At 32.7% G+C, this 17,908-nt stretch overlaps 2 protein-coding genes across 3 annotated transcripts; one reads left to right on the plus strand and one right to left on the minus strand.

Annotated features, from left to right (window-relative positions):
• Nucleotides 1-8,393: 8,393 nt before the first annotated feature.
• On the plus strand, nucleotides 8,394-10,614 carry LOC105966393 (Cysteine proteinases superfamily protein). Its single transcript, XM_012990951.2, has 2 exons — nucleotides 8,394-8,875; nucleotides 9,748-10,614. The coding sequence occupies exons 1-2, from the start codon at nucleotides 8,437-8,439 to the stop codon at nucleotides 10,335-10,337; spliced, it is 1,029 nt and encodes a 342-aa protein (XP_012846405.1). The 5' UTR covers nucleotides 8,394-8,436; the 3' UTR covers nucleotides 10,338-10,614.
• On the minus strand, nucleotides 10,604-13,752 carry LOC105966394 (kinase C substrate, heavy chain-like protein). 2 transcript variants are annotated; one of them, XM_088811528.1, is made up of 5 exons: nucleotides 13,505-13,752; nucleotides 13,292-13,405; nucleotides 12,144-12,239; nucleotides 11,629-11,796; nucleotides 10,604-10,908 (listed from the first exon to the last, which is right to left on the minus strand). In XM_088811528.1, exons 1-5 carry the CDS (start codon nucleotides 13,602-13,604, stop codon nucleotides 10,799-10,801), a joined length of 588 nt encoding a protein of 195 aa, XP_088667654.1. In that variant the 5' UTR covers nucleotides 13,605-13,752; the 3' UTR covers nucleotides 10,604-10,798. The 2 variants fall into 2 exon arrangements, with proteins under 2 accessions (XP_088667654.1, XP_012846406.2); XM_012990952.2 differs by lacking the exon at nucleotides 10,604-10,908 and adding an exon at nucleotides 11,237-11,544.
• Between the last annotated feature and the right edge of the window lie 4,156 nt (nucleotides 13,753-17,908).

Below are 17,908 nucleotides of genomic sequence, written 5' to 3' on the forward strand. Positions count from 1 at the left end.
GAATCAATTTCCGCCACTTTCCCCCATCAGGACTTGTTCTTCGATTTTCGCCATGTTGGAGTCCGAATTTTGGAATATTGTGTAAATAAGAATTGTAGCCCTTGAAATTAGCTTTCCAATGCCGCCAAAATCACCTAATTCGGAGTTCGTATGAGAGAGATATCCTCGAAATCGTGGACACTGTCAAAGCTGTGGCGAGATTCCTTCTTCCAATTTGATTTGTTTCCTTATTTGCAACTTTTTCCTTTCTTTTTGATCTTTTTTCCTTCATGGACACCTAATTCTCGTTTTTCACCTATAAAACACAAAATCAATCAATTAAAGCACAAATATAATTAAATCTAAACAAAAAATCCACGTAAAGTTAACGTATTGAGTGTAATATCTACACTCAACAAGTACTAACAAAAAACTGATGGAAGAACTAAAACTGTTGAGATTTTGAAACATAAGGAACTGAATCTTCTTGTTAATAAAGAGGACCAAGAACGAAATCGAAGTAAACTTAAGGGGCGAAAAATATATTTTTCCTGGAGATTTACCTATTGCAGCTAAAACTATATAGAAATATTTATAAATGATTTTTTGGATTTCATTCTTAGCCTGTGAATAATTATTAATTATTCGATTCTGCAGGCTCATCTTGTAAAAAACATCGGATCGAGTAGGTATTATTACAGAAATGGATTGAATACAAGATTATAATATACATAATTAATTATGTAAGGCAACTTGGATATAATATAGCTAGCAATAATAAATGTTTATAAGTGCATGTTGAGACATTAATTACTTTTTGCTGTAAAAAGAGAATCGAGATCTCATGTGTATGAAATCCTTTTGGGATTGTAAACAATGCCTGCATATATATATATATATATATATATATATATATATATATATATATATATATATATATATATATATATATATATTAACCATGGCAAGAGCATGTGTAAGAACGTTCTTAAGTAGTACTAGACTTTTTTTTCCCTTTTTCTTAATTTTATTTTATTTTCTTGTTTAGAGTTTATAAGCTGTTAAAAAGAGCTTATACGATGTTTGAAAGTTTATAAGTTCTTTCAAAGTGTTAGGTATTTTTTTTCTTAAATCTTAAATATTCAAAAAAATTAAGTTGTTAAAGAACAAATAATATTTTTTTTTAAAGTACATCTACCTCACTGTTTTATTTAAGATATTATAATGAGTAAAAATAACTATAATTTCATAATTCAAGCACTTGAACAATTAATTCTAAAAATAAAACGCAAGAACTTATCAACTTTTAAAATAACTTATCAGATGTACAAGTTTATTAGTTGTTTATAATAAGTTTCGTCAAACGGGTGTTTATTAAAATTTATTATATCTAATTATGAAATTAGTGTTGCAGAAATGTTTCCCCTAATATAGTAATTCACTAATTCATATTCCAAAATTACCCTCTTACATAGCTAATATTCAAATGACACTTCAGGGGTATTTGCTTATTTAATTTGTATTTGTAACTGAAACTAAATAATAGTTTAGTAAATTCCATGATGTATATAAATTTAATCGATTTAATATTTTCTCAATTAATATTATTCTTCACAACAGTGATATTCTGATACAATTAAAGGTCCCATTTAATTATATATATTTTTTCCCACATTTGCTATGACATACATACAATTAATTACTGTATAACATTTTCTATTTTTTTTTCTCATTTACAGAAATGCATATTCTGATCCAATTATAGGTCATTATTTAATTATTTTTTTTATTACTTTACTTTTTTTATATAAATAGATTTTTAAGAGAAAGTAATAAAAAAAATCACATACAAAAATTCATTCAATCATAATTCATATAAATAGTTGATATGCTATATTTACCACTTTTGAGTTTGGACAACATCCTCTTCATCAAAGATACATATCCAATCGACACTTGAGAATTTTAAATATACGACTGGTAAGCATATTCTTCGTATCTGAATTTCCATTGTTACTAAATTCAGTTCTTACCGAACATGAAACCATCAAAACATGGTCAATAATTCAATTTTGCCCCTTAAAGAATTACAAGCCAATCAAAAAAAAATTGGATACTACAACTAAAAGTGGTCCGGACCGGAATGGAGATAAGTTGTGAAACAAACTTAAGTAAATATCGTCACGAGTTCTGATGATGAAGAAACACTTCACGATTGGAAAAATGAAAACAAAGGTAAACGTTGCTTTCTGTCAAAATCAAAAAGGAAATTGAGTCATAATCTGTTGTTACTTTGATGTTTACTTGATTATCTTTTAAATTCTTGCTTAGCTTTATTAATATTTGAGTTTTTAATTGAACATATTTGTTAATTAATTATAAAATATCAATATGATGTGATAAATTTTGTAATATTTAGGTAGTTAATCTGGTTATATAATGATATTATTTGCCTTTTTTGCACATATTGTATTGTTATTCTTTTTTATTCATTGTTTCACTAGTACTTCATGTATGAAATTTAGAAGACATATGGTTAAGTTTTTCATGGGGACGGTGAACAGAGATGTTGTGGAAATTTAAAAACAAAATCAGATTTCTCATATGTTAAAAAATGCAATATTAACAATATTTTTTGAAATAAAAAACTAATGTAATTAAAACACTTATCAATAAAACTAACCATTTCAAACTTCAAAGACATTGCCCGTCAAAACGGATTATTGACATTATTATTTTGTTAAATTGGGCAAGTATAATACACAATTAAGAAATAAATAGAAATACTAATAAAACACGTGCAACGCTCGTGCACCTGTCTAGTTTCCTTAAAAGTTCATTACTTTATAAATTTATATCCATGAGTTCCGTAAGTGATAAGTCCATTTTCGACAAAATTATTCCTTACCCTTTCAACATACGAAATTGAAATTTTAAGGGTGTATTTGGATGTAGGGATTTTAAATCCATAACAACAAATCCCTGGTTAGGATTGAGGGATTTGCCTAAGAATTTCAAATTCATACCCGTCTTTTTTAGTTATTTTTTGAGCAATTGGGATCATGGGCGTACCCAAACAATGTCTTGGGGGGCAGCCGCCCCTGAAAAAAAAAAAAAAGAAAATTGCCTATTTTTTATTGATTTTTATTTATGTATTTTTAGATTATAGTATATTCGCCCTCTCAATTTATTTTTCTCGAACTCACGCATGCCCAAACAAATCACCCTGGCTACGACCCTGATTGGGATGAATTTCAAATAACTACAAATTGGAGTAATTTCAAGTTCTTCATCCAATTTACTTCCCAAATCACATCCTTCCATCCAAATGGACCCTAATTGTTTTCCAAATTGTTGATCGGCCGGTTGACTAGAGTCAACCGACAACGACAGTGGCGATTGGATCGATGAGGGTTGGTAGGGGTAACGAGGTGGGGTGGTATGAGAGAAAGGAGTGGGGGTGAGCTTAATTTGACAGTGTTTTCACCTTCAATAGTAAAATTAAATATTTTTAACATCTGAATCATAGATTTATTTAATGGGCCATTACAAATGAGCTCATCATCGGCTATTTATCCATAAATAGAATTAGACAAAAAATTCTTTACAAAAAAGTCCAGACAAAGTATACAGGTGTGTAGAAAACTAAAATACCCCTCACATTTCAATATGCTCCAATTTCATCACTTAAATCCAATTTGACCCCAAATTTCAACAATTATTCAATTTTAACCCCTAACCTAATTTTGACAGTCGACGCCTGTCAGCCATTGTTGACTTGGGTGTCTGGCGTTGACCTTCTTTTTCTTTCTATTGCTGTCGCCGCTGCTGACCGACGATTAACACCGTTCTTCGACGGCGTTGGCTTCTGTTTTTTTTCCCGAACAATTTTTGGCGGTCGTAGAAAACAGTAATATTACTCTGGTTGACAGTAACATTAACTATATTGCTGTTTAACACGGTCATATTGCTATATTAGTATCTACCACGGTGATATTAACACAATAAAATCACTATATTACATAACAAATTCTTGTGTAATACATTAATATTATTATGTTGACTGGTCAACAAAGGCAAACATAATTAAAATCCAAAAAAAATTAATATTGTTGTGGTTGACAGTAATATTAGTAATATTATTGTCAACCACAATACTATTATTGGGCTTATAATAATTTTACTGTCAACCACAGTAATATTACAATAGTATACAATAATATTATTACGTTGATTGATCAATAAATCAAATAAAAAAAACAAAAAAAAATAATAATGTTGATGTGGTTGACAGTAATATTATTATGTTTAGAGTAATTTTACTGTCAACCATAGTAATAATGCAATAGTAGACTGTAATTTTATTACGTTGATCGGTCAACAAGTCAAACAAAATAAAAAAACCAAAAAACAATAGTATTGAAGTGGTTGGGAGTAATATTATTGTGTTTACAGTAATTTTACTGACGACGACAGTAATATTACTGTAACCGGTCAGCGGCAAACGGGGAAAACCCGTGTTGACCGTAGGTCAGCCGTCGGTGTCCATCGCAAGAAAAAAAATTCGAAAGAATTTTAAGGAAGACCCGTGTTAATCATAGGTCAGCCGTCGGTCTCTATCGCGAAAAAATAATTTTCAGGAAGAAAAATATAAAGTCAAAATTGGATTTTGAGGGTCACAATTGAATTTATAATTAAGAATCGGGTTTATTAAGATATTTTTTGGTCATAAATACTATGTACTTCTTTGTTTGTAACATGTTGAAGATGTGAATTTATTGACCAAATAGACTAAATAGCTGAATCTAAATTAATAAAGATCAGTTGTTAGGACCTTCTCATAGAAACTCCGTTATTTACTAGGGTTAAATACAATTTGTACCATGTTATGTACTATGATTACTGTCGCATTTACCCCATGTACTATGAAATGCGACAAAATGACCTCTGTTATTAGCATTTGTTAATCTATCCGTCTAACATAGATGATGTGGCACTTTGAACAAATTTTAATTGATCTTTATGTGATAATTTTACCGTTCTGTTAGAATATAAGCAAAAAAACTAAGTAAATGAAATAAGATCTATTATTTCAAAAAAAAATGGCAAAATAATTTAAGAAAAATAAAAGTATTTTATTAGAAATTTCAATAAAATAAAAAATTAATAAAAAAATGATTTTTTTTTTAAATTTGATCTGGAAATTTAAGATCATTTATTTCATCGTCATATTATATTTTTTTCTTTTTCCCCAAAACTAAATTTTTTCAGCGAAAAATTCCATAGTATATTAGGGGGCTTAAAATACGGGTCCCTAGTAACAAGACTGGTTGAAAATACATGACAAGTTCAACTAAACTTTTGTTACACGTCATTCGTAAAATTCATTTCAAAAATGCCCTTTCATTCACAAATTCGAAATCTGCATTAAGTAAAATTCAAATTGCATTTATCGTTTTTTTAGTCAAAATTTAATATTTTCCTTTTTCCAACCAATAGTTTTTAATTTTTTTATACAAAACACACTTGTCCTTTTATTTTTCTTTCTATTTCTTCATTTTAGCATTTTTTGCACTATTAAAAAAATATGTTTTGTCTCTTCATAATATTGAAGAATACGAAAAAAAATATTTTTCATTTTTCTAAATTCAATTTATATATTTTTTTAAAGAAAATTTGATTTTATCTGATGTTAATATTGTAGTAGACTATAATATACTACGGTGTACTATAGCATACTACGGTGTACTACAGTTTACTACGGTGTATTGTCCGAACCCTAGTAGCAAAATAACTCACAGTCGTCGCCAAACCCTAGCCGCCAACTTCTATCCACCAAACCCTAACCGCCTACCAAAACCATAGCACCATCAAAGAGCCCTAGCTTGATGCAACCACCTCCCCCGTAGATCTGACCTCACACCACCATCTCCAATGGCCATCTACCACCATAACCATCCGTTCTATAACCACGTCAACCGATGCCTCTCTCAACCGTCATGAGCCATGAGTTGTTGTTGCCATTTGCTGATATGTAGTTCTCCGACGCCGCCACCCACCATAGGCATAACTGTACAAACTAACTGTGTCAAAATACTAATCATTGACTGGTAATATGTGGGACCATTTTGTCACATTTCGTAGTTGTGAAGAGTAAATACGACAGTGGTTATAGTTCAGGGGTGAAAATTGTATTTGAACATTTTACTAATAAACTTGTAAAACACCACCAGACATGCTACCGTATTACTCACAACTTTGGCATAATCACATTACATCTTGTCAGAACTACATCTCATAATTTTAATATATTTGGATTTTGGAAAGAACATCTAAAATTACTAGTACAAAACATGTACATAGACGCGTACTCTCAACTCTCAATGATTGGGGTAATATATATATAAAATTAAAACCGAATAAAAAATAAATTGGTAATTAATAATAGTTGGGTGGGGGTGGGGGTATTTCTGTGAATGAGCTGTGAAAAGTGAGGGTAGTAGAAAAGTATGGTGTGTGTGTGTGTGATATTAAATGTATGCACCGGCCATGTGAAATGTTTGCACGCGCTCTTACTTTGTACACAAACTATACCCACATGCTCCCTTTCTGCACTCTCTCTCTCTCTCTCTCTCTCTCTCTCTCTCTCTCTCTCTCTCTCTCTCTCTCTTTGCACTTTCCCCCTTCATCGGGAATTTATATATGCTATTATGCAATTGTTTGTGCCACCCCACTAATCTTCATCACTCATCACAAATAATAATTATAATATATTAAATAAATAATAGGGTAAATTACACTCACACCCCTGAGGTATGCTTAAACAACTTTCAAATCCCTGTGGTATCGATAATTACACTCACCCCCTTGAAACGTAGTTATAAACTCTAATGGGATAATGCATTGGATTAGTTATTACGATAGAGTTCTAACAGACTATTGGTTTCAGGGAGTGGTGGAGACAACAAAGAGTTATGGCTGATTTAAGAAATATTGGGGGAGCCATGTCACCCCATAACTCCCCATAACTCTATATTATCTCCACCACTAGCTAAAGTAATAGTCCATTAGAACCCTATCGGGATAATGTATCCATTGCATTATCCTGTTAGAGTTTCTAACTACGTTTCATGGGGGTGAGTGTATCAATCCTATCATATTTATGTATTTTACATACTAATGAACGATTAAGAATTTCGCTAATTACGTTGTATTACGAAGTAATACGATGGTTATTTTTATGCTATACTTGATGAAGGTTATATCGAGGGGTTTTTAATTGTAGATCTACATACACTGATGTGGATGTATGTATTTATATGAATGGTAAAAACTTACTCAGTGCATCGGACAAAGATTTTGCCTAGAGCTATAATAATCAATCGTGCTTCAAACAAATAAAATAAATGTTACCCAATCCGTTCTTTTTTAACTTGTCTCTTTTCAGATTTGCACAAATATTAAGAATCATAATAAATATGGCTTGATTTAAAAAAAATATATATACATAAAAACGACTAATATAAGCTTATTATTTAATCGTGTGATAAGAGAGTTAATATTTAATAGAGTTGAAATAATAAGGGTAAAACATGAAAAAATGCATTTAATACAGTATTGAAAATTTAAAAAATAACAGATAATATGGAATAAAAATATTTTTTTTCTAAAATGATAGTTGTTGTAGAACGCATGGAGTGTTTGTCTGTGATTTTTAGAAATCAAATTGTTGGTGATTTAAAACTTTTACCATTTATTACATAAATTGTTTGGCGGTAAGATTCTTAATACTCTTATTAAATGACTTTCGCCTATTGATTCGAGGTTTTTATCTATTTTCTTTTGAGAATGAACACCCGATGAGGGTGATGGTTGGGCTGGACCCCCCGTCCTGTCTATAGATCAAAAACCAATAATTACATAAAGAGTCCAAGACAATAAGCTACAGGTCGAAAATGGCTAAATATGCAACTGCCAAAAAAAATTAAGAAAAGTTTTATTATTTCTGATGTGTTCTCACTTCGTCGAGCATAGCTGGAGCTGGGTGTGGAAGTTGATAGCGCAAGGGGATCGCGTAGTTAGACTAACCAAACTTCAGTGGAGGATAATATAATTTACTCAATATTCGATCAAAAGTAGACATGAATTTTCTAAAACGTCAATGATGGTCATATGGTGTTAAAAAATCGCTAATTCGCGTAACCACGAGCTAAACCTGCAAATTTTTATAACATAAAAACTTCAAAACTAAAACTCCGTAATTTTTGCGCACAGACGAAGCATGAATCTTATTAGTTAAAGGCAATAACACAACAAACTTGCCTTAGCAACAGAAATACTTGCACTACAAGAAACAAAAGCATGAGTCCAACCGAACTGCCAACATATTATTTAAACAACCGGAAACAAAACAGAACATCGTAAATCAATTCTCCGAATTCCTCTTACCTTTCACAAATGAAGACAAAAAATCGTTCCCTCGCTATCGTCTTTTTCTGCATGCTCTGCGTTTCTTCGAAATGTTCGGAGGATCGAAAAGTGAAGAACGAAACGGAGACTATGGAACAAAGATTCAATGATTGGCTTAAAACGTACAGACAGACGTACAAAAGCACCAACGAATGGAACTTCCGATTCGGAATCTATCAGTCAAATGTGCAGTATATCGACTTCGTCAACTCACAGAATCTTTCTTACAGTCTAACCGACAATCAATTTGCGGACATGACGAATCACGAGTTCCAGTCGATCTACTTGGGCTACAACAATAGTAATCATCTTCATGGGAATTCAGTTGAAACACGCAATGGCACGCTTCGTAATTATGCTCTACCGGCTAGCATTGACTGGAGAAAGAAGGGTGCTGTCACTCCAATCAAGAATCAAGGCACTTGTGGTACAAATATTTTCTTGTTTTTGTGTCTGTTTAACTTTTTTCGCACTAATTGGGACGCATGCACGCATGATTCTTATCTCGATTATACGTAACTACACACACTATTTTCTCTTAAAAGAAGATTCATTTACTATTGGAGTTTCAATTTGAGGATTTACTTTATTTTTTGTTTCGAAAATTGGATTTCAACGAGAAGGAAAAGAAAAAAAATGAAAATAGAGTTAGAGGGTGTTTGGCTAAGCTTATAAGCTGTTAAAAAGATTTAAGAGCATATAAGCTCTTCTAAAGCGTTTGGTAATATTTTACAAAAAGATCTTAAAAATTCAAAAAATAATTTGCTGCCTCTACCCCACCCTTTTATTTAAAATGTTATAATGAGTAAAAATAGCTTATAAGATCATTATCCAAACATTTTAAACATTAATTCTAAAAATAAGACGTAACAACTTATCAACTCATAAAACAGCTTATCAGATGTAAGAGCCTATCAACTGTGTAAAATAAGCTTTGCCAAACGAAACCTAATAAAAAAACAAAAAAAATATTTCAACCTACTCTCAATACCATACTAGAATAGAAAAGCAGATAATCGAACATTCAATCGGCTAGAATGGCAAACACATACACTAAAACATTGATATAGAGTTCGGAAAATACTTCAAACTACGAAAAACTTGTTCCGTAAAACGGGACAGAAACCAAATCTACTGACATTGAAAATAATACCTAATAGATTTTTATTGTAAGCCAAATACCTAAATATATTCTAACAATTTTCATTTCCGAGAATTTCTTCGACGATAATCTAGAGAAAAAACATTAATTAATGAAAAAAAAATCGTTAAAAAAAATCCTACTTGTGTTTTATTTAGGCAGTTGCTGGGCGTTTTCTGCAATAGCAGCAGTAGAAGGCATAAACAAGATCAAGACCGGAAAATTGGTAACTCTATCCGAACAAGAGTTAATGGACTGCGACACGAAAGGAGGCAACCAAGGTTGCAGCGGTGGAATAATGGAAGACGCGTTCGATTTCATAATAAAGAACGGGGGCGTAGCCACATCAAAGGATTATCCTTACAAAGGGAGAAACGATAAATGCGACTCCAAAAAGGGAAAAAATAAAGCAGCAAAAATAAGCGGCTACAAATACGTACCCGTCGGAAACGAAGAAAATCTAAAGGCTGCAGTGGCTAAACAGCCGGTGTCGGTAGCCATTGATGCCGGTGGCTATAACTTCCAGCTTTACTCGAGTGGTGTATTTGACGGCTACTGCGGGCAGAGTTTGAATCACGGGGTTACGGTTGTGGGGTACGGTGTGGATGGTGGTAAGAAGTATTGGCTTGTGAAGAATTCGTGGGGGACTAGTTGGGGTCAAAAGGGTTACGTTAAAATGAGCCGTGGTTCGTCGGATAAGAACGGTATTTGCGGCATTGCTTTGCAGGCTAGCTACCCTACAAAGTGATCTTGACGAAACGAAATGTAAAAAAAAAAATTGGGTTCTAATAGGTAAATAATCTCACCATCGTAATATCTGAAAAAACAAAATTAAATAGCTTTTCTAGATTTCTACACAAAGAATCGAAAAGCGTTCCACTAGTAGATGGTTTAATATGTTATAATTTACTGTTTTATCTTACCTATGAAGAATGTAATAACGTTTAACGGGAGTTAGATTAGACTGTCGATTTGTCTTCCAACTACATAACATTTAATTTATGGGGCAGCTCATTTCTAGACAAGCTCACTGAAAATCCGGGGGGGTTGAGTTACTTTAAATTTGAATTTCAGAAGAGTTACAATCGTAGAAAGAGTAACTGAACATTTTACGGCACAAGTGTTGTAATAACTGTTATTGGAAAAAAAAAACATGATAATATAGTACCTGAAAGGTAGGCATGGGTACGGCTCCGATATTCACGTGCTTTATGAACCAGCCAAGTTCAGACAGGTACTTATCAAAACGCATGAGATGATCCAACCTTCACCACTCAAGAGTGGAGGGAATATAACTGAAGCTGCAAACACGAGTTTTTCTGCAACAAGAATAAACGCATGCGAAGAAGCACCGCGGTAAGAATAAGCAATTGATGCAAAAACATTACCTGATGTTTTATTGACATTAGAATTTCAACATAATTGTTTACGAATCAGACTGATAAATTTTATATCCAATATTCGAAAATAACCAACAAGAAGAATGCCTTACTACAAACTGACCATCCATATATATACGTTACAGGTGACGAATAATTTGCTTCTCCTGTGACAAGATTAAGTCATGATGCCGACTCCTTTATTTCTCGAGAGACTGTAATTTTCAAGTGTTCTGAACCATACCACGGTATTTAATTCTACATCTGATTGTAAGAATATAGTTCGCAATTAAAAAGTAATGAAACCTGTTTCAGTTAAAAGTGTCCTTAAACGACCATCGTCTCCGATTTCTTGTAAGGATCAGTTTCGTGGAAAACGAATATACACAACAGTAAGATGGTCGTGTTTTTTACTTTTTTTTTTCCGGGAATGAAATGTACACGATCAAATAAGCATTACAGAATACAAAATTTCTCATCGGGAACTTCTTCTCCTGATCTTACGCCTGCGAAATAGCAGGAAATAAACGACAATAATAACAAGAGCCGCTTGGAGAAACACCAAGGCCTTCAATCCTGGAATAGCAACTCAACAGTCATTCTTACGAGCGTAAGATACATACACAGCTTAACAGGTCGATGTGATACATAGACAAGTACCTTTGAGTTTCGGTGCTGAGTCATCGATCTTAATCCCGGATTTATTTTTTCTTAAACTTGTGACTGAGGAGTCATAATTTGTTCTCTGATATACAATACCCCCACCCATGATACAAGTGTTGGGACAAAAGACGTTTCCGTCGTATTCGTCACTTCCGTCGCAGCAATCTATAAGAACGAGTTACTATAAATAAATCAGATATGTCAATAATATGAGTTGGCAAAAAGCAATCGAAGATATATATATAAGCTAAAACGATACAATCATAAACATTATTTTCTTAAGCATTAACTATATAGTAACCAATTTGACATGTATACAAAGTCAAATCCAGTTCATGGATGAGCCAGAAAAACGAGTAAGAGCATTAAGTGCAATGTTTTTTTTTCAAGAATCGGGACTATATAAATAGCATAAACATGATTTCACCAAGATATGTAATAAACACATACAAGTCAACCAAAACTATGCTATAATCCAAAACGAGGTTTAAATCAGAAATTGTTACACTCACCACATATGTGATCGTTCACGCGAGAAGAAAACAAAAATCTTGGTGTACTTCCCGTGTTTCTGCAGTAGAATCTTCCCGAAGGACATGCCGGAGTTCCTACATAACCAAAAAATTAAAAGGGTATTGAGTATCATATCACTCCACACTAGTAGTGAAATAAGTTATGCATATTTAATGAGATATTTTTTATCGGCAGCAATAATATGGATTTCAGTGCTACGCACAAATGTTCTTGAAGAACATACTACGAACTTCAAAATTCATGATCTTTGAAACTAGACAATAAGCTCTGGCTAGAAGAAGAATGAAAACAAAAGGAGGCATACAGATATCTACTTCCATCCGAAAAACAACAAGACGTGTGCAGAACTATTACATCATGAAGATCAAGTCCTAAGATAGAAGGACTGCATATGCAGCTTCGGCAAAAGAACCATTGAACTAAAATTTTGGCTTTCATTCTTCTTTAGTGGGCCCGCGCATTTTTATCTGTATATAAGTTTTTCAAAACATATTCTCCCTTTTGCTTATACGAACTAAACTTTACAGTTGAGTCCATAATCAAATGGATTGCACAGTGTAATGATGAATTCAAAGTGCAGAGGACATATTTCTGCTTAAATTTAATATCGGAGGGCGAGATCCGTTTTCCTTCCCCTCAATTCATAGAAACGGGGGAAGGGCCATCAAAATCTTACTAACAAAAACATTCAACCCAATCTCATTTCACATACTTTCAATGTAACATACAAGAAAACCCCAGATTAAATATAGCTGCACTACTTAATCAGCTAAGGCCCTGTTTGGTTGGCAAGATAAGATTAGCCAAGATAAGATTAAATAATCTAATGAGACTCAATTATTTTATTGGAGCTTGAAACGTCCAACAAAAAGAAGGCAAGATAAGCCAATAAGCCATGATTATATAATTTTGGCAGGTCGACCCTGCAATTTATTGAGAATACCAAACATCAAATTAAGTCCAACTATTTAGTTAATCATGGCTTATCTTGACAACCAAACGGTTCTCTAAACTCTAAATTTAAAGCATGGTAGCTCACATAACGAAACAAACTGCGAAATTCATTTTTCTCCAACATTAATTGTAAACGACTGTGACAAGAAAACAAAAAAATGTGTTTAATTACCAGGTTCATCGGTGCCGTCGGCGCAATCGCAAAAATTGTCGTTGAGGCGGTCTCTAGTGAATGATCTCGATCCATCTTTGCATTTGATCACCGCCGCGTCGTAGTAATTCTCGTCTGCACATAAAATCCCCAATTCAATTTGCAGGTGTGTGTGTGTGTGTGTGAGAGAGAGAGAGAGAGAGAGAGAGAGAGAGAGAGAGAGAGAGAGTTAACCTAAAGGGTGGACTCCGGTAAGTAGAGGAGGAGAGGAATACGAGAGGTTGAAGTGGAGACAAATATATATACAAGTGACGACAGCAATAATCATCGCCATTACCAATTTCTAGGTTGGTTTTCCAAGCAACAATCGCCTCTTTTCTTCACTCTACAGTCACATTTGTGTGAGAGAGAAGAAGAAGAAGAAGAAGAAGAAGAAGGAACAAAGTACGGCTAGACATGTCAGGCTCCCCGGTTCGACCCGTATCAAAATTGGTCCTGGTAATGGGTCAATTAACCCGGTTTGACCGGTCCGCCTAAGCAAGAATGTGTTAAGGGTCCGGGCCCCGAATCATAGGGGTGTGCACGGGCCATAAACCCGCGGGTAACCCGCCCTCGTCCCGTCAAACAACGGTTCTTGATTTTGAAGAACCAAACTTGTGGGTTTTTAACGGGTTTACGATAGGCGGGTCCATGGCGGGTTTGTAGTAGGACCCAACCTTTACGGGTCGAAACCCGTTATCGTCTAAACTATTTTTTTTATATATAATTTATAAGTTTTATGGGAGAATAATTAGAAACTAAAATGAATAACCTAAAATTTTAAATTGAAACAAAACATAAATAATGTAAATGTCAAGAGTAAATAAAAATTAATATAAAACTAAAAATAAATAATTCATAACTTAAAAGACAAAATTTAAATAAAATAAATATAGTTTTTTCAAGCATAACCAACGCTATTCAGCTCCATTCAACACCATTTTCTTCTTTTTTTTTTTTTTTTGCCGTGTGTTGACCGTTGTATATATATGCTTTTTTTCCTACATTTTCTTAGAGATTTTCATAATTTTTATAGCTATTATTTCCACAATTATAGTTTAGTTGATTTATGTATTTGATACACTAGATATACTTTATTTATTCATTAATATTATTAATTTATTATACTATATAATGTAAACAAAACGACGTCGTTTTGTATGGCGGGGCGGGACGGGTTTCACGGGTATTAAAAAAAATTGAACCCGTCTAAGACCCGAACCCACGGTTCTTCACCATTTTAGGACCCAATCCTATGGATGGATCTATCCGTCCGGTCCCAACAGGGCGGTTTTTCACGGGTTTGACGGGTGTAGCGGGTTGATGGGTCCGACTCGCTCGCCCCTACCGAATCATGCATTGAACCATGGTTCGAATTTGGCAAATATAATTTTTTTTTTTGGTAAATTACAACAACCTCCGACGTATGGTCTAATTACGAAAAACTCTTGCGAGTTTAAAGGCGGCGGTTATATGCAAACTCATTTTTTTATTAGTTCAAACTCATATAAAGGAGTTTATTAGTTCAAGCCCCTAAATTAATCTAATTTTATTACATCAAGACTAAAGATGACAAATATATCCTTATCCACAAATAATATTCAAATACAAATAAATCATATTTTTAATTTGTTCAAGACCAAAAATCAAAAAATAAAAAAATAGAAAAACAAAAAGAAAATATCACGACGGCCACCGCCAAACCGCCGCGACGCCGACCAGCGACCCACCCACCGCACCACCACCAATAAGTAAGTCCTTTTTACTAAATTTTTATTTGTAAATTCAAAAACATTAATCGAGCATCGACTCTTGATAAATATGTACGAATGAACATTAATCTATGCTTATTTCTTGTTGGGTTGCAATGCTTTGGCCGATTTTGGAAAAAACATTGAGATTGAAATTAATTTTTTTTTTTCGTTGGTTTCCCAAATCGGTTTACCCAAACCGATTTTGTACACGAAAATCGGTGTCATAATGCCGATTTTTGTTAACCAAATCGGCGACACAACGTCGACTTTACAAGTCAAAATCGGCGTTCTAATGTCGATTATCGAGTACAAAATCGGTTTTCGGATACCGATTTTTTTTCGGATTTTTTTTTTAAATAATACATTATATATTTGGTTAATTGATATTTTTTAAATATTTGAAACGAAAAATGTTTATCACCATTCGGTGGTGTCTACCAATACTTTTAACCCAATCAAGTAGAGTTTTCCGTGTGTCAAATATTTATCCGTTAGATAATTCATTTGAATAATCCTCCATCAATTCCCTAGGTTGTTGCACAAAAGTATGAGAAAACGGTCTTTAAAAAACACAGATAATAAAATCGGTACTTAAAAACCGATTTTTGTAGTATAAGTCGGCATGACAATACCTATAATACAAAAACAAATCGGTGTTGTCATGCCGATTTGTACCACGAAAATCGGTTTTTAAGTACCGATTTTTATTAAAATAATCGGAATGTGGTTACCGACTTTAGTAACAAAAACCGGTATTTGCAGATCGATTTTTGGTATCGTCGAATTTTTTTTCCCAAAAAAAAAAAAACGACCCAAAAGCAAAAATAAACGGTTAAAACATATTTCATTGTGTTCTCCACCCTCGTAAACCACCATATCATTGTTTTTTGGTTCCATCGTGAATGTTTGATATGTATTTGATAATTTTGGTGTGTAGGATTTCTTGGTGGGTTTGTGAAGAAGAAGGAGAAGATTTTTAAGTCGTGAAATAAAGTAGAGGGGTTTATGGATTTATGTATTTTATTTGGTCTTGCACAAAGGAAATGATTTTTTTTATTTTTTAATGTTTTGTGTTTTTTATTTGATTTTAAATTTCATTAAGGGTAAATTAGTATTTTTATATTGAAGGTCTTGAACTAATAAAAAAACGGGCTTGCATATAACCGTCGCCGATTTTAAATTATAACCACTCTCAATTATAAATTTTCTTATACGTCCATTCTTGCGGTGTCAAATTTAGTGGAATCTTCTAGATTATATGGAATATTCTCAATTTTGTACCCGTTTTATCCTATTCGAGCTCCACGTTTTGAAGCTAGATGATCATAAGATGTGTGTTTTGGCTTGTACATATCAGATTGTGGTGCGCCAGAAATTGTATTTTGCACAAAACGAGTACAAACTAGAGAATATTCCACTGAATCTAAAAGAAGATTATGTTCAATCTGATACCATAATGATGGATATGTAAGAAAATTCATAATTGAGGAATAAATGTAATTATCCAAACATGTGGATTTTTTTTTTCTTAATTTGACGATACCTCAAAGGTGGTTGTAATTTACCTTCATTTTTCCTTTTTTTTTTATTCGAGTTCAACATACATATCGTTAATGATTAGTATTATTTTATATTGGCCAAATATCATTGTTAGTCCCTCATGTCTAAGTTTCATACCACTATAGTCCATCATCTCTCAAATGCACCGTCAAAGTCCCTCATCTTTTATGAGTGTACCAATGTTGTCCTTGGTTTCATATTCCCGTTATATACTAACGGAAAGTCACAATAAATAATTATTCTAGGGATAATATTGATATTTTACTCTTCTATTGCATTTCAAGATAAATATTTCAATTTCATGCACGTGACGACAAAAACTTCTTTTAAATTCAATATACCCCTCCCTCTACATAGTCAATATTTTTCTAGATATGAAATATCCAAAACTCTAAACTGTGGTAAACTTATAGGTGAAAATTGGAACAAAATTCCAGTAATTCCGATCCGAACATATCCTAATTTGGAATCGTATTTGTCATTCCGATTTCCGAAGTTCAGGCTTTCGATTATTCTGAATTTATTTAGAACGAAATTGAAATGGTATATAAAGTTGACGGAAATTCCGATATGTAAAATATTAGTTGGTATTAGAAACTTTATGTTGCATTTTTTCTTATAAGAAATCTCTTTTGGATTTTCTTGCATTTTTCTGCAAAATTTCAAAAAATATAGAAAAATACTGTGAAAATTTCCATTATATATGAATTTGGAACAAGAGATTATAAACTAATGTAATTTCCAAAAATCCGCCGATGTCGAGGCATTCCGAAATCGGAATGAATTTTTGCATTCCGATATTTTTGGAACGAAAATCAGAACCTATTTTTATCTTCAAAAAAAAATTGAAAATTTTCCGAAAAAGCCGTTTCCGATCCATTCCATCTAATTTCCACCCCAAGGTAAACTTTGATTGTCAATATATAAGCAACGTTCTTATCGATTTATAATTTTCTTTTCCAAAAAAATTAAACATTATTTTTATTCTTAGATTTTTGGCTCAAAATATATTTTCCCGAAACTAAATGAAAATAAACTGCAATGCTTCCATAGATTAATTTCATAATACTTAGCACACATTTAATACAAATATATAAAATTTATATTTATCTCTTCTCAAATAATTTATGTATGAAAGAAATAGATCACAAAACAAAAATCAACCAAATTATGTTAATTGAAAAGAAAAAAAATAACAAAGTTGAGGAAAAACTTAATATAAGCAGGTTAAAAAGTCCATTGTTTTCCTACACAAATTAAGAGGTTGAAATTTGCTTTTAAATCT

The sequence above is a fragment of the Erythranthe guttata genome, chromosome 13, assembly GCF_056151865.1.
Source record: "Erythranthe guttata isolate IM_541 chromosome 13, IM_541, whole genome shotgun sequence".
Taxonomy (NCBI): Eukaryota; Viridiplantae; Streptophyta; class Magnoliopsida; order Lamiales; family Phrymaceae; genus Erythranthe; species Erythranthe guttata.